Source organism: Gavia stellata, chromosome 9 (genome assembly GCF_030936135.1).
Source record: "Gavia stellata isolate bGavSte3 chromosome 9, bGavSte3.hap2, whole genome shotgun sequence".
Classification (NCBI taxonomy): Eukaryota; Metazoa; Chordata; class Aves; order Gaviiformes; family Gaviidae; genus Gavia; species Gavia stellata.
In genome coordinates this window covers 33,532,459-33,556,761 of record NC_082602.1, presented here as the reverse complement: position 1 = coordinate 33,556,761, position 24,303 = coordinate 33,532,459, and the positions used below count along the sequence as shown (strand labels likewise).

Sequence of the window (24,303 nt, the reverse complement as noted above, 5' to 3'; positions counted from 1 at the left end):
TATACGCCTGTGAACGCCGTGAGGCCTCGCGTTATGGGTGAGTTTGTAATGCCGCAGTATGGTCCTTGATCAAGCAGCGACTGAAGTCAAGCATATATCAATAATGTAAAAGTGAAAAAAACCTTCAAAACCATGTTTTTTAAATTATTTAGCCAATATACTTACAGTAAAAATTTAAATAAAAGTCAGTTATTGGTTTAAATTAAAAAAACCTAATTATCTGTAATGACTTGCAGATGAGGGCACCCTAGTAAATCCCTTCTGACCCTGGTGGGAGGGTACCCGGACCCTCCCATCTCCCTCACATCCACTCGGAAAAAACATACTGTTGGAACCAGCAATTTTTTCTAGTCCTGAGGTTTCCACAGCAGCAGCTGTATCTGGAGTAGATGCTGGCTGCACGGTGGCCAGAAACATCTCCGGTTTAAAAGCCAGTTACAGTCTGTACTTGAGGATTCATCCTCTCCCTACACGTAAGTCGCAGGGCAGGACCAGCCGGAGGGGAAATGTCAAAGGCAGAAATGGTAACGGAGAGCGCGCTGTGCCTTTGCCTCGGCTGCCCGGAGAGCACCAGGGAGGACGATGCCGGCGTGTGCGAGAGCAGGGACAGCCCTTGAGAAGACGTTGTATGAAAAATATCTGAGAGGCAGAGGAACAGGGTGGCTATGCCTAATGCTGGATCCTTGTGCAATGGTGTTGAATGGTTCATGTGTCTTGGAAGAAATAACACGCAGTATTTTTCTGTTGTTCCTGTTGTATTTTGCATCTTCTTAAGGAAAAAAAGCAAACAAACTGGAAAACCTGACAAAACTGGGAAAATCTGACAAAGTAGTGCATGCCACAGCAAGCCTTCCATTTGGTCATTGTTAAATCAGGTAATTCAGATTTAGAAAGCAGCCGTGACATTATGGTACACAATCAAACTATTTCCTTTAAGTGTATATGCTCCTCATCTTTCACCAAGGCAACGTAGATTTTCTCATTTCCTGCCTATCTATCTTGCTTCCTATCTCGCTGATATTCATATGGAAAAAAAAAGAAAAAGAGAGGTAATTTTTAGCCCAGCAATATCCTGTGATTAAAATCCTCTTGGGTTACAATGGTGATGCTGGGGAAACATTTTCACCTGTGTAACCACAGCTACTCTGGTACTGCTTGGAGCTGTTTATACCAAGTGGTCACATACAGCAGACCTTGACAACTGTGAAAAAAATACTGCCAAGGCTTGTTAAATAAGACTTGCCGGTTGGTGTGTAAGCTGTGGTATACTGAAGCAGAACCATAATATTCTAAATAAGCTCTATGCACAGTAACATTAATTGATCAAATCAAGGTTCTTTATACCTTCTTCAGATCATGCTTCAAACGGCTGGATATCCAAATTGCATAAGATAATAATTTGCTTAAAACCCTGCAGCTCAAGATATAATGTAAGAGGCTTAAAAACTTTAATTAATGCTGTCAAATCAGACAAAGCATAATGGAATCAATTACTTATATCATTAAGGGGTAAAATTAGTCTTAATTTAAAATGGATATTTTCCTTCTAGGAACCTCTATTCAACTAAGAGATTCGTAAATCTCATGTCCGTTGCACCAGTAATATGGAACTCTAGTGAAGGAGGTAGATAAGTGATCTTTCTTTTTCTTCGTGAGGTTTACAATATCTAAGTTTGTGCGTTAATTTTACTATATTACAGGCTAGCAGTCATTACCACGTTCAACAGTACAGCAGCACATTAAGGACTGCTAGCTATGGCCACCCTAGATCTGGGTTTGCATTAATAAGAGCTAAGGTTTGTGCTTTCTCTACAGTATAGGGACACCTACATTAAGATAGAGTAGGGATATTAGTCAGATGCTAGCGGAACGTCATTTTAATGAAGAATTTTTCTTTTTCTTTCAAATGCCATATATTGATACTAAAAAATGCCTTAATGAAATTACACAATGCAGAACACTCATTAACATTACCAAATATATGTTGTGTTTGTAACGGTAACTCTTTCCTACAAACTGTTAAAATGGTAAACATCAGCCAGATCGATAGAGAGGATCAGCACTATGCGCTGTGGTACGTGACAGCCAGGCATCCCCCACCCAAGACGATTCACATCAACCTCCTGCACACAGTTTGACACTCACTGGAAGTTAGTCCTTTATTTCCCTTCCCCCCCGCCTTGTTCATGTCAGAGAGAAAGTAACTGCCCCAATTTTACTCTTAGTCTAACCTGATACCTGGGACAAATTCCCGGTTTGCCTGTGGACACTGCTTTCCTGAGACTGTGTTACAGGTTATAAGGTGGTCCAAGTTGGGGCTCTCACATTGCTTTCTGTTGAATGGGATGACTAAGTAACCACTGAAAGGGTGTCAAATCTGTCAGATCCAAGGGAAAATGCTCCTCATGCCCTTGGTGGCTACATTTTAAGTAAAGTCCATCCCTCTTCCCACCCATTGCCAGGAGCAGCCCTGGAAGGAGTATGTGTTGGCATGGGCATGCTCTGCACCAAACATACTGCACCTGCTGCAGATTTCTGTGGCTGCCTGCTCCTGGCAATTCAAACCGGGAACTGAGGAAGGATTCCCTCCGGGAAAAACCCCACACAAATTGTTTTGCCCCCCTGGGCTGGCTCTGTGCCTCTTGCAGCTGCCCCAGCCAACACTCACTGCCAGATGCTCTGCGGCGGCTCCCAAAGGAGCCAGGACAAGCACAGTGCCGTGGCTGCCTGCATCTATTTCTCCTTGCGATGTGAGTGCTGCCCCTTACTGCAGCCTCTATTGCAATAACATCAATCCACTACCTATTTTTCTTATAGACCAACGTTTGCAATTGTGCAGGTTTAACACTGACAATCTAAAGATAGTAAAAAAAATATTACTACCCTGAAGCATATAAGGAGACCATCATTAACAGGCTCAGAACTGAGACAGTCATTAGACAAAATATAGAGATGCAAATAATATACTGTACTTTACCAAGCTGCCATTTTTTTGAACACATGGTCTCCATCATCCAGATGGGTAGAGCTGGTTCAAGCATAGCAATGGCCATGTTTGCAAAGCAGATTGATCCTTAGAGAAAGAAGGGAAGGAAAAAAAAAAAGTAGTAATAATTATTTCTTTTTACTATGAACAAAAAGCCATGCAAAGAATGGATGCTTTTACATAAAACATTGTGCTTTTTACAGTCTTATATATCATGCATCAGATGTTGATTAATGTTAAATAGAACAGAATGTAAAATGACTGAAGACTAACTTTCTATATATTTCTATTCTCCTAGAAATTCTACAATAAAGGTTAAGCTATTTTCATAATGTGAAAGTTTGCAGTGAGCTTGATGACATTTAGAAAGTTCATGAGGTCTGACTGTTGTACAAATGATTAGCTAAAACTACAATCTTTTGGTCTTTATCTAGTCTCCTGGGGCAAAACCGGAGCCCTGTTGTGTAAGAGGCACAGGCTCTGACCCTATGCCTCCGTCATCTGAGAATGACTGTGATGAGATGTGGAGGTCTTGATCCTAAAAATACCAAGAGACAACCACAGAGATGTCTGTCCCCTACAAAAGGGAATTTTGCATCGAGATCCCATAGCTAGCACCCAGTCCTATGAATTTCAAATGCTTCCAAATCTCTTTGGAATTTCTGGACCTTCAGTCACCCAGATGCAAAGGATGACAAGCAGTGGAAGTGCTGATTCAGTCCTGCCCACCAGCTCAGCTCTGACCTACGCCACTGCCTGCAGATCCAGACTCCGGTGGGTTTGTGTCAAGTTCGTCTATCCTCAGTAGTGCACTTCAGCTTTAGTGCAGGGATTATGAAACCCCACGGTATTTCTCTGGGTTCAAGATGCCTCTCCCACTTACTCAGAAGACCCTGAGGCAGTCAAAGCCTAATGCCGGGCAACGGACAGGTCCCCTCTGCTAATCCCTTACAAAATGACTTTCAAGGGAATTTGGAAGTCACTGCTAGAAGTGACAACCTCAAACTTGCGTTCCCACTTTTCTTCCCAATATTTACAATCTCTGAAATTTAGGAAAGCATTCTAGCTCTCATCCAAATGGTAAACTAACTTTTTTTAAAAAACACTGAATTTGTCTGAGGCCAGAGAAACATTATTTCTCCTGGAACAAGTTCCGCATCGTACAGTTCAAAACCAAATGAGCACTGATGTCATTCTTTGATCAAACCTGTCAGAATATATTAGACTGTGTATCTACGATTCCTAAAATGACCTTGCAGGCTAGCTGGCTCACTCCCTTCCCGGGGCAAGGAGCAATAGCTCAGCACTGCTGTACCCTAAAGACGAAAGGTTAGATCTAAAGCTAACCTTTCCACTCTGCTGCAAGCTCCTACTAGTGTAGTGTCTGTGAGGAGCCCCAGTTAAACACCTCGGGGCTGCCCTCTTCCGAGCCAAAAACCAGCCACGCTCGAGCAGCTGCTTTGGTGCTGGAAAAGCATTTCAAGCTACACAAAGTGCAGCCAGAGGAAGCAGGGCCATTCTAACAGAGATGGCTGATATAGCAAAGGTCTTATTCTGCTCTTAACAAACTTCACAAAGAAATGAGAAACAGGCGTGCATGCACGTGTGCGTGGCATCTGCTTCTCATTAGGTCAGGAAGCATCACCAGAGCATAACAAAGTATTCAGGTACATGGTGACAAAGGTACTTCAGATCTTTAGGATGTACCCCAAAAGAAAAGCGAGAGCCTGAGCTGGTACTCTGCAAACTCATGGCAAAGTCCAATAAAGACCGTGCTACCTTAGCAAAGCCTCCCCAAAAGAAGATAAAATATTTTCTTCCTCTGCCTTGCATGGACCTGACCTCTCTTTAGAGGGCCATGTCTCAAGGGCATAAATCCTATATTGTTTCTTGTTGAAATTAGATTAAACATCCTGCGTTGGCCAGAAGGTGTGAAATTTCAACCTTCCAGCTGGATCCCACCTCTGCAGCTGAGAACCCACTCGGGTTTTGTCAGGTGCCGTAGACATCACTGGTATTTTTCTGTGAAAAAGCAGGTAGCCAGTGAAAAGCTGTCCCGCACCTTCTCAAGAACCCATGTGTTCATGATGATATCTGTCTGAACTCTGTTTTTTGGATCAGATAATTTAAACTAACTTGTCTGTCAATGCAGCTTTGTCAGCCAGTAGCACCTAACGTTTCTCTAGTCCCTGTCAGTGAGGTCTGGCTGTGAGAACGACATTGACTTCATTCACTGAGCTCCTACTAGCAGTGACAAAAAGCATCAGTAAGATTTCTTTTGCCTGGGTCAGTAAGCACTGATGGCACTGACTTTGAAGCATCACCTCTGACACAATCCATGCAGGAGGCAGTGTCCATATTTGCTCACATTTCCTTTCTTCTGCAGAGGTTTTCATGTGAGCTTGCCACATCATCTGGTCCTGTCCCTCTGATGCCCACATCTTTGTGACCTCCCCACCCGGACTGCTGAGTGGGTCTTCAACAGGAATGGCTACAGCGCATCCTGCAATAGCTATTGCTGGCACCGAAGGTGACCAGGCAGTGGGACTGGCCATAGGGACTGCGATACGGAGTGAGGGAATGAGAGCACTGGCCTCCTGTCTGTTCTGGCAGTCAACGTTATTAACTCACTGGCAACACGGGTTATCAAGGGAAAAAGTCACACGTTCAGAGAGAGAGGAACACCATGCTTGAGCTCAAGACACCTTGTGTGTTAAAGGCTAATATTGTGCTATAGATAAGCCAAATTGTTCAGAAAGTGCTTGTACTTTGAAAATACAAACAATTATGACTCAAGTGTATGACACATGCTCAGGAGGTTGAATCTGAATTTATACCATGAAACCAGTGTACGTAAATCTAGAGTGCAAGAAACACTTAAACTCGTAGTCCATTTGCAGTGTGCCTAAAATGTCCCTGTTTTTTACTTATGGTTAACAAGTCAGCCCACTAGAGACGCAGTCAACTTTTTAATGAGGTCGTTAACCGGCTTAAAAGTCATTCAAAACCTTCAATGTCCCTGAGCAGTGCAAACCCAATGTAACTCTTAACCTTCTCATCTCTAATCATTGCATCTGAACATCGTACACAGTGTGGGACATTTAGATTCACAGCATCTTTGTGAAGCAGAAGACATATTATCCTGGCTTAGATATGGAGAAATGTGGCATGATGCCTTGACTGATGGCCTCAAGGTGTCAGAGCATGGAGCTAACTCTGCCATCCCAACCGACTGCTTACCCACCCTTCCCCGTTAATATCAGGATCAGAAGTTCCCATCTTAGAAAACAGAGCAAGGAAAACACAGAACTCCTTGGGGTAAAGGAGAACAAATGAAACTTTCAGACCCTTTTCACTGTAAAAAACAACTGAAGCAATTAACATTTAAACAGTATATTCCTGGTGCACCAAGAAATCTGCATTTGGGCTGATGTGCACCGGTAGGCCAGATAAAAGGCTGAATTTATAGTTGGTATTTGGCATTCAGCTCTGAAAAAAACAAATTTGGTCTGCAAGGGACATAAAGCAGGGGGAGAAGAGGCTGAGGTCAAAGAACATCAGCATCGTCCGTACTGTGAAGACACCGGGCAGTCTCTGTCCTGGGAGGCAGAGACCCTGGGTGCTGTACCTAACGGCGCTGGTAACCCACCACAGGGACTTTCTCCGATCCTGGGCACTGATGCCTGGTGGGAGGGGGACAGGTCACCCAGAGCAGTTGGCGAGAGCAGGAGGGATCGGAACAGAGAGGGTCTTTATGTTTCTACCCCTCTGTACATCCTTCCTTTCCCTTCCTCTGATCATGCCCGGCCGCTGTGGATCAAAGATGGGAAGGGGAGACAGGAGGCACTGGCAGTACCTGCAGGCACGTCCAGGGAAGCAAGAGGCAAAAAGAGCCAGGGCAGTAAAGTTAAGGTCTCTCTGACACACACTGTCCTGATTCCAGGCTATCCAGCCCTAAATCTTTTCACTACTTCGCTGCCCTGAGACTGTTTCTGCAGCCCTGCTTTACAGAGCCCCGAAACATCGGCTGAAACAGCTTCAGAGAATAGTTGCAGAAATTGAATGCCATGCAAATGTGTTAGAAAATGGTAACAAAGTCCATCCCTGCTCTTAGCAGACATGGGACATGGTCAAAATAGTGGGATCCATGGTCTTCAGTACCTTTTCTCTTCCTTGGCTAAGACTAGTTTGGCATGAGCAGCTAAGTCTTAGTCAAGCAAAGTACTCCTTGAAATCAGTCCCCTCATCATATTCTGTGGTTTAAACCAAGTTCTGTCACAGATTAGACCTTGGCAGGAATTACATTATTCTCCAGAAATCTAGTTTATATGCTAGATGAACCTCACCTTGCAGCACCTACTTTAAGCACTGTAAGAGACAAGGTACTGAATGAGATGAATGATAAATCTGATCTCTTATGACAGGTACTGTCTTTGCTACTCTTTTCCCTCAAATACTTTTAGTCTGTGAAAAGGTCTTTTATGCTCCAAGAATTTCTCAAGCAAAAGTGTTTGCATAACTTTAGTCACAGCTTGACCAAGTGTCTAGTCAAAGAGTTAGTGTAATGGTCATTCCCTAAAACCACCAAGAAACAGCAAAGCCAAAAAATGCCTGGAAGAATTGCTGTCTTGGGCAAGCAGGTTAGAATTATGCAATGAAACAGTAAAAATTACAATCTCTTTTTAGATGTTTTATGAACATTAAAAAAGGGCCAGGCTTAATTACAGACTTCAGAATAAACATTCAAGAAAAAGCAATGCAAAAAGGCAAACTTCCCTCGAGACAGAAAGATTCATTAGACAAACCATACGTGTAATGCGAAACGCCATTCACCATTCAACCCAGACCTTTTCTGAAACATAATCCACACTCTAGAGACCAAACTCACTCCCTCTTCAAACAGAAACAAAGATCAGTGGTTTTTCCTACGCCAGCCTGCAATGTGCTGGCAATCCCTCCCTCCGAAAGCCTTGGCCCTATTCACTTGCCTCATAGAAGGTTTCATGGCCACATCTCATTGCCTTAGCGAGCAACTGCAAGTAATTACTGTCATCTCAGCTGGAAAGACACCTACATTTCAAACGTTCTGCCTATTATGTTTCTACTGATATATTCATCCTGTATTACTAACAGATGATTTTTTTCTTTGTTAAACCAACTCAGCCTGAGGCATTCCAGGATGCCAGGTATAACACCAGTGGTTGGTTTAAATAAAAGAAAAAAAAAAAAAAAGGATCCGGTACCTGCTGCAATAATGATATACGGGTCCTTCAAAAGTGTCAGTAACGGTGTCCCCTTCTGACTCTATGAAACAAAAGCTTGGGATTAGGAAAGGCAAAGTGCCATCCATTGCCTAGAGTGCTTTACCTTAATACTTACTTCTGCTTGTGCTCTGGATGGCTGCAGAACAAACAATTGAACAGCTGCGAAAAGAAATCAATACTGTAACATTTCTTTGAGACGGGGTTAGATGGTAGTAATATGAAAGGGATGTGCTACATGGCGATATTGACTCTTCATATTTACTGACCTCCATCTAACAGAGCTAGTGCTGCCAGCACCAGGAAAGGAGAACTCTTCCCCACGAACTCATACATGATGCTCCCAAAAGGCGGGCCCACTGCCAGGGAGAAAGAAAGGACACAGTTGTGAAGCCACATCTCTGACTGAACAAATATCCTCTGCAAGCGTTTGGCCACCCTGCTGTTGGCACCCAGTGACCAAAAAGAGCAATTAAAAAAAAAAAAAAACCTAAACACAAAGCTCATTGATCATGACAATAACCATATTCTTCACTCCCCAAAATACTCTTCCTTCTAAACAAACCCCAAACATCTCAGAGATTATTGCCTGACATAGGTATCCACATAAGAAGTGTGCTTCTGTGCGAAAAACTATTCTCAACATGCACCATGAATCTAATCTGGGGATGGCACAATAACATTGCACTTGATGAGACTCTTCCGCTGCTTTCATAGATCAAGCACATGCTTTGGGGAGTGGTTTCCCTTGCTGGCAGAGCTTCCATCTCACTGACCTAATACTCCCATAGCAAGGCCTCCAAGTGCAATTCCCATTGCGTTGCCTCTCTCTTCATCATCTGTATATACACTGGCGAGCATACCCATCCCTAAAATAAAAAAAAAAAGCACAACACAAAATTAGGCAGCTGTGTACTACAGTTTATGGTCATCATTTGCCAGCCCTACTAAACATTATACAGTGATGACGGCAGGTATCTGTGTATATATATATATAAAAATATGTATATTCCCTCCCCATAGAATTCACTTTGAAGCAAAAGGGGGTTTGGCAATGTAAATGGTTTCCAAGACCACGTTCTATTGTACAGTATTACTCAGGTAATTTAATGATGCCCTGATTTGCTAGATTCTTTGTCCCTGTCTTTGTCACAGAGCTTTTAGATGATGCTTTTCAACTAGCAGAAACAAAGCTTTTGACAAGTATTCACTATCTGTTATTTATACTCCAGGCACTTGACACAAAGGTCTGGTGACCACTCACAGCTGTGACTGTGGTCAGTGATAGCTGTGCTCTGGCCATGAGGTATTATGCAGACCTGATTACTTTGAAAATGAGTATTTCAAGTCCAGTATCCAAAATTAAAGGAGTCTTTTGACCTTCATCTTCACATGCCTCACTTCTGCATTTGATGATGAAGCTTCATTTCACAAAAGGAAACATGAAACCTAATTCATTTGTGATTTTGTGAAGCAGTCGGACACTGTAGACATAAATGCTGCAGAAGAGTCCTCACAGAAATTAATAGTTCTGTTTTCAAATCAAGGTTTAAGTACTCAGTAAATAAGGTCCACAGCTACACAGAAAAAGAAAACAAAATACTGCATGATTGATCATTAAGTGAATACCATCCATCATGTGCATCAAAAGAGCAGAGGTCCTGTGTGGATTAACATGCTTATTGAAAATTGTGGATGACATCAAATTGTTTGCATGAACAGCTGAAGAGCAAGTTAGAGAACGATATCAGAATCACAATGAATTTGCGAGACTTGGGGAAACAGTCTGGAAAAAAATAGGAGGCAATGCCAAGAAGATAATACAAAGTTACGTAGGAATGATTAAACTTCAGTAGGAATGATTACATGCACAAATGCAGGGCGGGTAAATGACTGATTGGCAGCAATACTTCCTTTGCCTGTGAGATACGTGAAGTGACTCTCGTTGCCGTTGGCCCTCGTGAGGAGTCAGAGCTTCTGAGTGCTGGGGCTGGTGCAGCACAGGAGGAAAGGTGGGGGTGACTGGAGACTATCCAGAGAAGGGCAATCAGGGTGCGCAAAGGCTTAGAAAAAGATCTGTGAGGGACAACTCCAGGACTTTCAATTTAAAACCAGAGAGGAGAAAACCGACGTGAGATGTGATAACAGTCTTGCAATACGAAGAAGAGCCACAAGGATAAAGAAAAGAAACTGTTCGTCATGTTCTCTCAGGTATGGGAAGCAGAAATGGGTTTACGTGACAGTAAGGAGGCTTTAGATGAGAGATCAGAAAAAACTTCCTGACAGCAAAGGTACTTAAGCACAAAGCTAGATGCTGAGGGCATTTCTGGAGGCTTCTGAAAACATGTCTGTCAAGTATGCATGAGGAACGACAGATACAAAGCTGATCCTGCCTTCAGGAAGGGGGTGGACTAGGTGGTCACTTGGCCTTTTCTGCTCTATTTTGTAGGTTGTCTGTGAAACAAAGTCATGTACTTGTCTAAGAGCCGTATCTTGAGGTGCATAGGATCTGAGTTAAAGCTGAACAATAATTTTGATTCTGGCATGTCTTCCTTTTGGAAAGCTCGATTTGTAACCGTAACTGGTACAAGGAGAAAAGATGTATTTTCTTGTCTCTACCTGTCCTTGTCTTTGCCTTCCCCATCCCTGGCTCCTCATCCCAGCCCCGGCCTGCTCCCTTAGCCACATCCCCACTCTTCCCACTACTCATCCAGGCTTAAATCTGTCTGCTGAACTAGTGCTTGTTGCGCAGCTTCAAACCCATCTTAAGCATAAGGTGCTTCTTGCTCCCAGTTCTAATGCTCAGTATGGGGTGTTGCATCTCCCCAGCTGCTCCCCAGATGTGGGCTGGAGCAAAATCCCTGCAAAAGGAACCTAGGAGGAATCCAGCTGCCAAATTCTTGTTAAGTTTCTATGGAGTGTATGTGAACCCTGCTTATAGGCCAGTTCGACTTGGAAGGGGGAATTTTCCTAAGGCAGCCAAAAGACACACTCTTGACAAAACACTGTATTCACCACCCTTCCAAAGCCAAATTTATATTTCTGCTGCCATCACGGGAAATTTTTCCAAGACAAGACTGCAAGATGCTCTAACGTGAAAAAAACATATTTTCTCCGGTCTCAGTCTCAGAAATGGTTGAATAATTTGGGCTGAAAACCCATACTCCATTTCACCTACTCATTTGAAAATTAGAACCTTGTATTGGAAATCTGGTACAGGTAAACTGAGTCCAAATTGGCAGACAGCATGGTAAGTCCTTAAAAATAACATTTTATAACAGGAATTTCAGGAGCAGACAGACCTGCTATCCTTACTATAATAAGTACTCACATAAGTTCCTGATGACCTTTAAAACGGCTAAAAATGAATTTAAAACATTGAAGCCGCAGAAATCCCAGGGAGAGTGCAGTTCATTTAGTGCTCTACCTTACTGCAACCCAAATACCAAAGAAGTCTGAAAAGACATTTGCTTTTGAGCTACTTTATATGAAAGGGACAGAAAAAACATGAAATGTATTTAATTGAATATTTTTGTATTAATTATTGAAACCATAGACAAAATACAATTCAGAAAATTACTAAAAATGACAGAATCTGTGATCTGCATTTTACTCTGTCATCTCTTCTCTTACCTGCCACTGAAGAACAAGAGGAACCCACTCCTTGAAGGGATCTGGCAATAAACAGTAATGTGTAGCTTCCAGAGAAGGCAAACACTACAGAAAAAACAGAGGTAAATTTTTAAGATTAGGTTAACTCTAACTAGGTTAAAAAGTTAGATTTCTTGAAACTATCACAAAAACTTCACACAATTTAGTCAAGTGTTTACAGTGACTTGTGCCACTTTCAATGCTAACTGCATTATTTTCTCTTATTGCATTTAGATGTGTCAGTGTTGAATTGCTCGCAGGTGTCTAAGCCTCCTGGTAACACAGAAGGCAAGCGCACAAGCACTTTTAACTAATTACTTAGGATTTGATTACATCCTGCTCTGATTCAGCTGCACACAGAAGGAGTAATAAGACCTTTCTTTCCAGCCTTGCCTCCCCACACTGCTTCATGTGTGGATGAGGCACTTAGGGACATGGTTTGGTGGTGGACTTGGCAGGGTTAGGTTTGCAGTTGGACTTGATGATCTTAAAGGTCTTTTCCAACCTAAATGATTCTATGATTTAAGGCTGCCCAGTCCGGGCATTCAGGGAAAACGGGATTTAACACACATGCACGCACCGATGTTTCCTCCAGTAAGTAAATGGGTGGTGCGAGGTTCTACCCTGGTGTTGCCAGCTCTGCGATAGATGCTGTGCAGCACAGCTGGCCGAAGGTGCAGGGAAGCCAGGTCTACCCATTCAAGGGCTGTAGCAGGTTCCTGATTCTCCCAACAGCAGACCACCAGAGACACTGCACTAGAGGAGGTGCCTCTCTATCTCTTCCCAAGAGATTTTACCCCAGGCTCCACTCCGCCTTTTGGGACAGAGCCCCTGGATGCTGCACTCATCAGTCCAGCTCAATTCCCCATCCACAGCACTGGGAAGTAGGAGTGTCCCAGAAACCCAAGCACATCTCTGCTTGTGGAGCCTGTGTCATGGTCAGTGCCATTAAATCTACAGTGAGTTTTTAAAAACCTTTTCCAGCTCCTATCTGTTGGCCACCTAAGGAATTTTGCCAGACAGGTTATAGCTGGGGGAAGCTGTTACACACCAACTAAACACAACATCCACACGCACTTCTCCCACCTGCCCTGTGGCATTGTGCCTCTCGGGCTTTTCACCAGTCTTACAAAAATCCCTACCCGTGCAGACAGAGAAAAATCAAGAAAAATAAAGGAAGAAAGTATGCCAGCAAATCAACAGTACTCCCCTCTGCCATGAATTAGGCTTACTACTCTTATCTCAATCCCAACCAAAATTTGTCTAACGTGTTCCTAAAATCCAGAGTTGTCAGAAACTCTAAGACCAGATAGTCTTCTCTGGCACTTCAGTGCCCTTGCTGTTAGAAATATTTTCCTAATATTTAACGTAAATTTTCTTTGACACAGTTTTAAGCTTGTTATTCCTTACCTTATGTACAGTGGACATGGAAAACTGTTTGTTCCCTTCCTTTTTATCATAGACTCTGATACATCTTACATTTGCCTTCTGAAGCAAACCTGGTTCTTTCATTGTTCTTCACAAGTTTCTAATGGTCCTTGATGTTCTCCTCTGTACTCTTTTCATCTGGGCCACTACTTTAAGTGCCATGGCAAAACTGAACATAAAACACCAGCTGAGGCCTTACCAGTGTCATTTAGGGCAGACAAATGATCTCAGCTGACTTGCAGACTATGCTCCTGTTTGCACATTCCACAGCGATATTTAGCGACGCTATGACACTGTTGACTCATATTGTACTCGTGAGCCATTGCAGCCTCACGATTTTTCTGATGAGCCCCTACGATAGCTAGTTGTTAAGGTCCCTGCAAAACAGCCCTCTCATGGCTGATAGCCCTCCCATGGCTATCAGTTTAAAACTGTCTGAGCACCGCTTCGATTAGAAGAACCTGAAAGATTCAGCTAAGGAAGAGACCAGGCAAGGTGGGATGGAAGGTGGTGAATTCCTTAGAGCACATTCATAAGAGTGTACTTGTCAAATCTCATCAGCACCACCATCCACATGGAGCAGCCACCCTTAAATTTTCCTTGGAAATGAGTCCCTCTGCACCAGCAAGAAGAATTCCTAGTGATAATTATTATAGATCATTTATTTAAAAGTTGCATTTCAGCCAGACCAAATAAGATGTGGACACTTACTGATTGTAGACACAAACATGATGCAGAAGCCAGCAAACAGTGGAATCTGGTAGCCTATTCTGGAAAACAAAATGAACATGCACATTTCTGGGATTGTTTCACTGACATTTTGAGTTAGACTTACTCACATGAGTGCACACACCATAAAAACCCAACCGGTAGTTCCTTGGTAGGCTTTGAACTATTTATTATGGACCACATGATCAAATTTGTCCATGTTACAAATGCCTTTTCATCTGGCACAGCAGAATTTGTATCCGAGATCCCTGGAAGAAATCCTTCTCTCATTAGAATCTGATTGCCCCGTTCTCGTTCCACCGTAACTGTTCCCAATAAAGCCCCTCTGGGCCTCCATTGGGTTGCCAAGGATATGAGAAGGGAAGATTTGTCTGAGCATGCTGAACTTTGAAATATCCCAGTAGTGTTTCAATGCTCATCTGTTTCCATCCTCATGAGACAATGACTATAATGAGACACAGTCAAACCAATGGCTTTTTTACTGGAAAAATTTATCATCAGCTTTGTTGGGAGTTCTGCCTCAGCCAGGAGCACTGGAAGATTCCCAAAGAGCCTGAGAACAACATTTTTGCTTTCCATGGGTTTAGGAGTAAAAACAGAGCTGATCAAAGCTTTCTTCATCAGCCCGCTTCTTCATTAGGACTCTAAACAGCCCGTAGAAATGCCTCGTTGCTACAAGTAGTTTCAAGTTTCCAGGAAATAAAGAATTTTCTGTCTGGAAAGCAAATACATCTTTTGAGCAGCTAAAAGAGAAATTTCAACAAAAAATTCACAATATACTATTTTTCATGCCATTAAAAATCTACCCCAGAATCAAAAACGCTACCCAGGTAGCTCTGAAGACAGTCTGTATATTCTATTCAGCACACTTTTTTCACGGCTTCTTTTTTTGTAGGATTGTGCATCTCAAATGTATTTGCAAAGTCATTATTTAATGGCCAAATTCTTCAACAATGGCTGATGCTTCTCAAAGGAGTACTGATTGACTTCAGCTTCCAATGATTTGACAGTATTGGGCATTTGTATTGACAGTATTGGCTGAAATAGGTCAATTAAATAACGGAAGAGTCTATAATGGCCCTTTTAATTTTTAAATAATAGCAGTCACAACATAGGTGAACCAAAATAATTATTCTGAGCTTTGGTTTTTTGTTGATCTAATTTTTATACAATTGAGGACCTTGGATAATGGAAAACTTTCTGAAGTGCAGGGCTGGATGTTCATTATATGTCTCATTGTAACATTTGTTTGAATGAAAGAAATCTAGAATGCACATTTATACATGCCACAGAAATCTCTAATGAAGAACAATTTTGCCTTAAATATCATCACTACATTAAAATATGACAAAGATTTAATGCGCAGATTATTCTAGTTGAAATTTGTAAGTGGGTGTTACAAATATGCAGTAGAGACTAGTTACTCATGTGGTACTTAACTGGACTGGTATCTCCAAAGCAAATTAAATCCCTGGCACTATCATAGACTTCCTCTGTGGCCTTATGATAATCATTTTAATCTCTCAGCACCTTGATACCTGGCCTGTAAGAGAATAATACTACCTTTTTTTGTCTGCTTTATTTAAAGTGGATGATTTTTCTAAGCCTGTCTCTTCTCTTGCTGTGTGTACAGTAGGTATTATACAATGGGATGCTAATCTCCATTGATGTTTCTATGTACGAGGAAATAAAAAATTACCTGTTACCAACTTCTTGCCTGCCTCAGTGGACACTTCCCTTCCCAGTGGTCTCAGGTAGAACAGGCCACAGAGAGTTTGACCATAACTGCTTTGATTTCGAATTTTTCAATCAAAGAAAGCACTGATAGAAGTAAAGCTAAAAAAAAAACCCTGCAGGTATGGCTACTGCTGTTGGTGAGCAATATCATCCTTCTCTGTGGTATGTAAGAAAAAGCTGAATGTCCTTATGCCTTCTTCCATTGCAAAGTAAAGTAGGGTTGTATCTGTCACGGCCATCCCAGGGATATCTAGGATGGACACTGTGGGGAAGAAGTCTAATTTCAGTATAGAAATCAAGCAATTCTTAGACTTGAGACAGGGGCCATGAGACAGCAATTTGCTTCTGCTACAAGTACACTGAATTAAAATTCAGTTATTTGCATGAAGGCAAATGCCATCCAGATTGGCTCCCACATTCACGTTTCCATCACTAGATCAGAGACATGAGCTATGAGATCTTCCATAAACGTTAATGAACTAAACAAAGAGAAGGGCTCTCATACTAGTTCTAAATGATACTCTATCAAGCTAAAGCAGATTTTAATTCTTCCAATAGGCTTCCTACACTTGGAAAGTTTCTGGTGGTTGAAGGCTGTAAGAAAACAAGTATTTTAGAAGTCACTTTTAATGCTCAATGAAATACTGTTCAAGCATTGTTCTTAATTTTTGCAGTCACAGATACTGTTCTTCCTTTATCTTGGACAAACAGGGTCACAGCAAGGTGTGAAGCGATACGTAGCAGAGGGTGATGAGGGCAGAACTGGAGCAGAACTCAGTCCTACTCTTGCTACCCAGCACACCACGGTGCCTTATCACACATACCGAGGTCTAACACATACCTTTTCCTCCAAAGAGAAATTAATCATTTCAGAACTAGACTCTATGTGGGCACAGCTAGTCATTTCAGCCAACATCTGCATTGCCAGCGATCCATCATACAAGGTGATGCAAGGGTATACAGGTCAGCACAGGACATGCATCTGTGCTGAATTAAACAAGTCATTGTAGTCCTCTGAAAAGCTAGAAATTGCCTGGACCTTCACACAATTTGGAGATGCACGATTCTGGTGTACTGGCATTGCGTGAGAGTGCTGAACATCTAGAAGTCGTGGTTGCTCTTCCTCAGGGGACAATCTTACCAACATCCAACTGACATCTAGTTAGATATGCAGATTGTCCGTTCCTGCATAATCTTAGCAAAACCTGCCTCTTAGCAAACCCTGCCTCCTCCTGAAATAGCAGCAGTAATTAGTCGGCAGTCGTGCTACCAGAAATGCCTAATCTGCAGCTGCGTTGCCTGATCTGTCCAACAGATATTCGAGAGCACAGGCTGGGAGTTTTTGCTGAACAATTACACTATATAACATAAATAATTGCAAAAAGGAGAGGCACTACCTGTAACAGCCAACATTTCAGTGATTCTGTCCCTTGGTCCCGGGCCATTCATGTTCTTGACATGTGAAACCTGTGAATATGCAGTTTCTACTTCTTGGCCGTGACATGACATGCTCCGTCACAGTTATCTCTACATTTTGTTCCTCTGCATGCGTGCAACACAAAAGGATATTACAGCCTGTCTCATCTCCTTTTTTCTCGTTACCACGCTCGAGCGTGTCATTTTCTTGGGCACTCCCTTCAAAATGCTCCAAGAGAATCTGAAGCAGAGTCCAGTGTGTTTCACCAAGGCTACCTGCAGCTAAAAGTGCTTCCTACAAGTGTTTCTGACCTCTGAAAAAGCCAGAGTGATTGGTTGAAGGAGGGAGAGGAAAGGCTTCCGCTGATGGAGAATGCCTAAATTACTCTGTTTCAGTCCCACGTTGGCCCCAGATTGCAGGACTGTTTGGAAGTGGATTATACCCATTAATAAGGTTACCCTACAATAAGACAACCAATTGATGGGTCCTGTGCAGCAGTAAAAGAAAGGTTACACTGACCAGGTTAGCAGCTGTAGATGATTAGAGCCTAATTATCCATTCATTACCGTGCTGCAAATCCACTGATTTCAACCCTGTCACTATACAGCTACACCAGTACCACCGTGAGCACCCTGTGTTAAGTCTGTCCTGGTTGGCATTCTGTCTATCTTCTTCACCTCCACTGAAGACTGGGGAGGACGTACGGCAAAAAGAATATTTCCCTCAAGGGTATGAACCAATGAACTGCTGAACGTGCATGAAGGTAAGGAAGAACGTGCAGGGTCAGCAGGGACAGGGAGTGTGGTCCATGCACTCTCCACCTCCGTGCTCCATGCCGCAGCACAGGGTGGGCAGAGGGGCTTTGTCCAACCTGCGTAACTGGTCATTTCAATCACCTGCCAAAAACTGAAAGGAAAGCTTACACAAGAACTGACCTGAAACTAAGGAGTTACAAAGGCTATTTATTTCTCTGCCTCATTCTTTGCATGTATCTTGGTCAGGAACGTATCACGGTCCTAGACATGCTCGCTCTGATGCAAAGAAGTTCAAAGCTGTAGCCAGGCTGGTGTAAAAATGATGATGAAAATATATGTTCATTTTTTAATGATTTTTGAGGCCAATATGGATAAGTGCAAGGTTAGAACTACATGTTTTTTCAGACTGATAAATAAAGGGAGAGAGAGACATGGCAGGTGAGACATTCATTATCAGTAAGAGCTTGAAAAAATAACGGAGCAAATCAGTTACAGAGCGCACAGCAGTCTTTTGCCCACTTTCTTCACTGGGAAGGATTAGGCAGTGCCTTCAATCTCCCCTTGCCAATGCATCCTCCTCACAAAGTGCCCAGTATCAAGTGCTATGCTATTGCTACAGTTTCTTACCAATTTCACTACAAGCAAAAACATAATATGCATCTGAGCCACAAAATCTTACCAGCTCTGCCCTGAAACTGTGCCATGGTGGCAAGAGTGGTGTTGACATCCTACGGCAAAGCCATCACCTAGTGTTTCCTTTGCTAGCACTTTGTTACACCAAAGATAAATTGTGTTGCTTCACGAATTGCAAACCAGTTCACTAAGCCAGGTGTGTGTTTTGTCTGGTACTCCACGGAAAGAGCTGGGCTTTAAGTAAGAAATACTTTTAGCAGAACTTATTATTTCTTGAATGAAACCAATTTTGAAATTTATTTTAAAAAATCTACACCTCCAGTAGTTACAGAAAAAGGGGAAAACAGCCTACAAAACTTCCAGAAAACCTAAAATAATTAGTGGCACAGACTCATATGAATAGAACATCCTGTTGCATCCTGTACAAACTCAAGCACTCAAAGCCAGTGCCTACTGAAAGCCAGTAACTCCATACTCGATTAAAAATCTAAACCACTCCTGAACAACTATATTTGATTGAAAAATAAAAACCATTAACACGGTGTGCTGCTTAATTGAAAAAGAAATGTACTGGGTGTCTTAACAAACTATGCACACTGATCTTCAGCTAAGCATCCAATTCTCCTTAAGCTGTGATATTTTGCTGAAATTTTGCAAAAGTAATAACAGCAATAAGAATTACCACTAAACAGCTTATCAGTGGTAAGAAAGAGTCTTTATAATGATAACTGAGATATTTTCTGTTTCATTTATAATAATCACAATTTTCACACTGCTTTTTAACTGATCATATACATTGTTATTAGGAACTGTCAACTTTAGGGGCGGTTTTTGCCAATGACCCCTACAGTTAATTGATAAATGCATCAACTGATAGTTCCTACTAAACATTTCTCAGAAGAAAGGCAGATCCTGATACCAAGATACAAATAATGCATGAAAGAAAACCAGTAATCTTTAAATCTAATTTCGGGCCACTTTGCCACTAAGGCACTCATTTCTGCTGTATGAGAGAAGAGTCTGTCGCACAGGACACTGGGGTGACGTGCTCCTTGATTTTTCTTTTAGCACTTGTTGGGCATCTGAGCTTGCAAACCTGCCCCTGTGATTGCAATCACACACTCAGCCCCCTACAAAAAACCTGCAGGATGATGCCAGGAGGAAATCTCAGCTCCCAGCACTAATGTGCACGCTGGTGTGTTGCCAACCCTGCTCCTAACAGCAGCAAAGGGAGGTGCTGCAAGAACATCTGCCCCGTCAACAAACCTAAGGATGTATCACGCATGTCCCGGCAGCCGGCTCCAGGGGAGAGGTGTTACCCCGTGCCTCCGCACAGGCAGCACCAGGCTCCCGTCCTGAGACACGCAGGCACACGGAGAGGCGACGGCAGGGACAGGCACCCTCTTACTTAGGCAGATGTCTACCAAAGAAAGAGCGGAGATTGCATCTACAGTATGACATAGCCACACTGTTGAAAAAGCCATCGACAACGTGGAGCGTATTATTGCCTTTCTCCTGGTTTGCCAGGTTGTGGAAATGATGGTACTAACAGAGAAAAGTAAATATCAATAGGGCAATAATTTAGACATTTAGGAAAATCTAGAAGAATACCCAACGAACTATTACGAAAATATTGTTTGATGTTATATTACTTTGCCTGTAGATGAGCTATCATATCTTCAGAAAACAATACAGAAAATCCAGGCAACAAAAATCTGTCTTCCTCCTCAACTTGCAGCAATATTTGTGGAAAAGTAATTTTGCAATGGCGTACTTATATCTGTGTAGATGGTATGCAGTAGGAGATAAGGTGAAATGAGAGAGAAATGAAACTGTCTATCTCATTTAAAGCTTTTGTGTTTAGATCAGTTCCACAGAGTCAACACAGGTTTTGAATTCATAACACTGTGAGTCAAATCACCGCTTAGTCCTCGGTTGGATACCCTGCTATCAGATTGAAGTTAAACACTCAGACAATATATATGTATAAGCTGTAAACCCTAAGAAAGGTAGTTTTGGCCTCAAAACTTGAAATATCTAGCATTAAAGTGTGTTGCTTGTTTTGGGTATTGTCACATATGATAGGCAGGCTGCTTAAACAAAAGTGTTCTACAAGGACAAATTTCTGCTGCATATTATTTTCTGAAAGGAAAAAGTATTCTTTGTAAAAACAGCTTAAATAAGAAATATGACAATTAGTGACCCAACTAAATACAATTTGGAGTTTATTTCCTGCAGAGATTGATCTCATATTCTGTTTAGGAGGACTGCAGCTGCTCCTGTGGGGAGCAGTTACGCAAAATGCTAACAATAAAATCAGATTAATTATTAACATAAAAAATTTAAATTATGTTAGAAATACTTTTTAATCTGCATGTAAATATCATCAGTGCTGGGACTGTGGAGGGGGGGTTGTAAGTCATTGATATCAGTGCTTATACCCTTGATCCTGGCTCAAATAGGTTTTCTATAAAGTACCATTTAAACATATTTCATTCAAGACATGATATATATGCAAGAATTTAGAGAGAACAATTTGAAGGCTGGGATAGATCATATACTGATGGAAATCTGTGATCCACTGAACTTGGTGATGAACATGGCACCAGCAAACTTTGACACTTGTTCGTTTTTCACTGAAGTCCACACTAATTTCGCACCTATTCTTACCTCAAGTGGCTCCAAGTCGTTGAATACCAAATGGCACCCAGAGCTGCGAGTCTCTATGAGTGCAAAGGAGGGATCTGAACCCTGCCTACAGTCTCAGTATCATGTTTGCCTAATGTAGGTGTAACAGATGCATCATCAATTCACAGTGCTTCGTAAATACTACGTTGTAGTGACTTTTGGCCCCCCATAACCGTATTGAAGACATTTCAACACCATTTCAGCAACAGTTCCTATTAAAACCTGAAGTCTCAGGAGCTGGAGGAATGTTCATTCAGATGTACGATGCTGAACGTATCAGATGGCTCATGTGCAGCTTACCAACTTATTTTGGAAAGAATGTAGGTGTTTAGAAGTGTTCACCAAACGTGTTTCACTAAAATATTCCTCCAGAAAAAGTGAGAAGGCCAGTAAGCCAGGGCCACAATAGAACTAAAAATATTTGTTTGAAATACTAGTCCGGACTAAAACTTCAATATAAAATCCTAACTGAGTAACGTAGCAGAAATAACATACCTGTTTGTCAGCGGCCCTATGAAGGGGTTAGTGATTAGCTGCACTGTTGCTTTTGAAGCAAACAAGAGACCGACTTGAACATTTTCATTCAGCAGGTCCTTATCTTCCTTAGGGCAGTCGGATGGGGCAGGAGTCACGTTCACTATCATTTGTTCCGTCTGAGTATGATGCAACTCTCTGGGTCGTGTCTTATCAGATTCGTTTCCAGTAACCATCGTTGAGTTGTCGTAGTAGGAGAAGATGCTCTGAAAATTGTCCATCGTTGTTGAGACTACGTTAGGCTTAGTAGTCTGGATTTCTGTGGCATTTTTCTCATGTTTGATGCTGTAAAGGTAACTGGGAATTATTGGCACTGGAAAAACAAATAGAATATATTGGCATCTTACTATCAGGTTATTTGTAAATGGAATCACCACATTTTCTTGTTTGCTTTGCCATTGATTAGGAAATACAAGACTTTCCTACAAAGCACATTAATAAGGATTTTGAATGGTGGAAACACAGAACTGAAACAGAAGTTTGCTCATGGGAAAAAAACACACCCGTAACTCAGAGGTGCAGTTTAAAACACAAAGTTCTTTTACATTAGTCTTTATTTTTTGCCAGTTGTCATAAATGTAAGATTTTCTATGCAGACATCATCCAGAAAGCAAAATATAAGACGCATTGAAACCCATGTCTGAAGAGTCTGTTGCACATGATAGCACAAATCCATTTATCAGATTGTGAAAACATGAAAGATGAGAAAAGCATTGAAACTATTATTAAACCAAAATATAAAAAAATGTAATAAAACACATTTCTAAAATAAACCACAAAAATATTGGTAAGTAACAGCCATAGGAAGGAAAAAACCATAACACTGCTATATTAAGTAATCAGAACTAATGTGTTGATGTTTGCATATCTCATTATTTTTTAAAAATTTACATTGAAAAGATCATCCAGAAGGGACCTTCTTTATATGCTTCAGGATCTTAGCTGCAATGTAATTGCATTAATATGTATCTCAGAAACTAGCTTTTCAGAATTTGTAAAAACAGCTGTCAGGTTCATTCAGTTTAACAGTAGCGACAGAATCACCCCTCCTCGTCTTGCACCTCCTCCTGAAAAAGCCCACTCTTTCAGTAAGTCTCAAAACTACAATAATTTCTAGGGCTTCTAGCATACGCATTACTGAATAAGTAATTAAATCTTAATAACTTTATAAGAAAGTATATTCACGCAAGAAAAATCCAAAATCGACTTGCTAAAAAGATATATGTTTTTAGGTAAGGTCTACGTTGTGGCATTGGTTTTTAGGTTGAAGTCCCCTAAGAAACTCAGGAGTCTGATCAGAAGCTGACACTGCCGCGTCCTCAGAGAGCCGGCTCTGCACAGCCCGATGCGCTTACGAGAGAGGCGTGTGCTTCCGTGTGTGGGTGCGCATCCACGAACCGCTAGTTTCTCTGAACTTTTTTCTTTAAATTCCTATAAACATTTGAATATGAGGACTTCCAAAACCACCAGTGAAAAATGTTCAAGCGTTTTATTTGAGTAGATTCCTAAATCTTGATACTACGCCACCGAAGCCAGTAAAAGTTGCATCTTTGACTTTGATGAGAACTTGCATTATTTTATTAAAGCAACTCGTAGAAGTGCTTTTCTTAAAGCCCAGTTAGATAGGTTTCTTATTAACCTACCATTTTAAGACCAATGTGGGGGAAAGAGGAACTATCGCAAGGAAACAGGCATCTCCAATGTTATCTAGCCTGTTGTTTCAGTTGCATGACCACAGGAGAAGAAACGCTGATGAGCTAAAAATACTGTTATCTGTCATTCTGTGAAGTGCTAGTGGCGTTCAGCAGTAAAAAGTAAATTATATCGACCTTTATGTACCATTCCTTATCCTGCAACTAACACAGAAATACAGCGAGACCTTGTTGTGCCTGGCAGTGTGCTTGCAATACCTGGAATATCGTTCGTGTTCAAAAAAAGAAAATCAGTGCTTGCAAATGTTTGGTTTGAGAGCATTAATCACGCATTCAGGGAGCGCATCTGTCACTGGAGATGACTTCTGGCATAAATCGGGAGGGGGAAGACAAGACCAAAACCCGTTCTACCTACCGACCACCGTCAGCAGCATGTTGTCCAGCAGCAAGGCGATGAAGACGATCAGCAGGATCAGTTTCCTGGACTGCCGGCTCTCCCGGAGCCAGCGCAGGAGGCTGAGCTCGCCCCAAGCCATGCTCCCCGTCCCCGCGCCGCCGGCTCTCGCTGCGGAGAGACAAAGGCCATGAGGGGCCGCCGGGACCGGGCGGGGAGCCCGGGCGGCAGCTCGGCGGCGTGCCGCCGGCTCGGTGGGCGCCGGAGCCCCGCAGCCCCGCGCCCCGCTCCGCGCCCCCCCCGCCGCCTCCCCGCGCCGCGCTCCCCGCCGCGCCGCACCCGCCCTCCGACAGCCCGGCTCCCGGCGCAGGTCCCCGGCCAGCCGCCCGCTGCGAGCCGGCAGGGCAGGAGCGGGGAGGACAGAGGAGGAGGAGGAGG

General features: G+C 42.4%; 1 protein-coding gene across 1 annotated transcript in view; it reads right to left on the bottom strand.

The window, feature by feature from the left end:
• SLC18A2 (solute carrier family 18 member A2) overlaps positions 1 to 24,007 on the bottom strand; it is a 30,007-nt gene extending 6,000 nt beyond the window's left edge. The window contains exons 1-9 of the mRNA XM_009814302.2: positions 23,887 to 24,007; positions 21,781 to 22,132; positions 14,038 to 14,096; positions 11,881 to 11,964; positions 9,024 to 9,116; positions 8,517 to 8,606; positions 8,366 to 8,409; positions 8,230 to 8,290; positions 2,978 to 3,073 (exon numbers count right to left, since the gene is read on the bottom strand). Of these exons, the coding sequence (XP_009812604.1) occupies positions 2,978 to 3,073; positions 8,230 to 8,290; positions 8,366 to 8,409; positions 8,517 to 8,606; positions 9,024 to 9,116; positions 11,881 to 11,964; positions 14,038 to 14,096; positions 21,781 to 22,132; positions 23,887 to 24,007 (1,000 nt within the window). The remainder of the gene's footprint in view (positions 1 to 2,977; positions 3,074 to 8,229; positions 8,291 to 8,365; positions 8,410 to 8,516; positions 8,607 to 9,023; positions 9,117 to 11,880; positions 11,965 to 14,037; positions 14,097 to 21,780; positions 22,133 to 23,886) is intronic.
• Between the last annotated feature and the right edge of the window lie 296 nt (positions 24,008 to 24,303).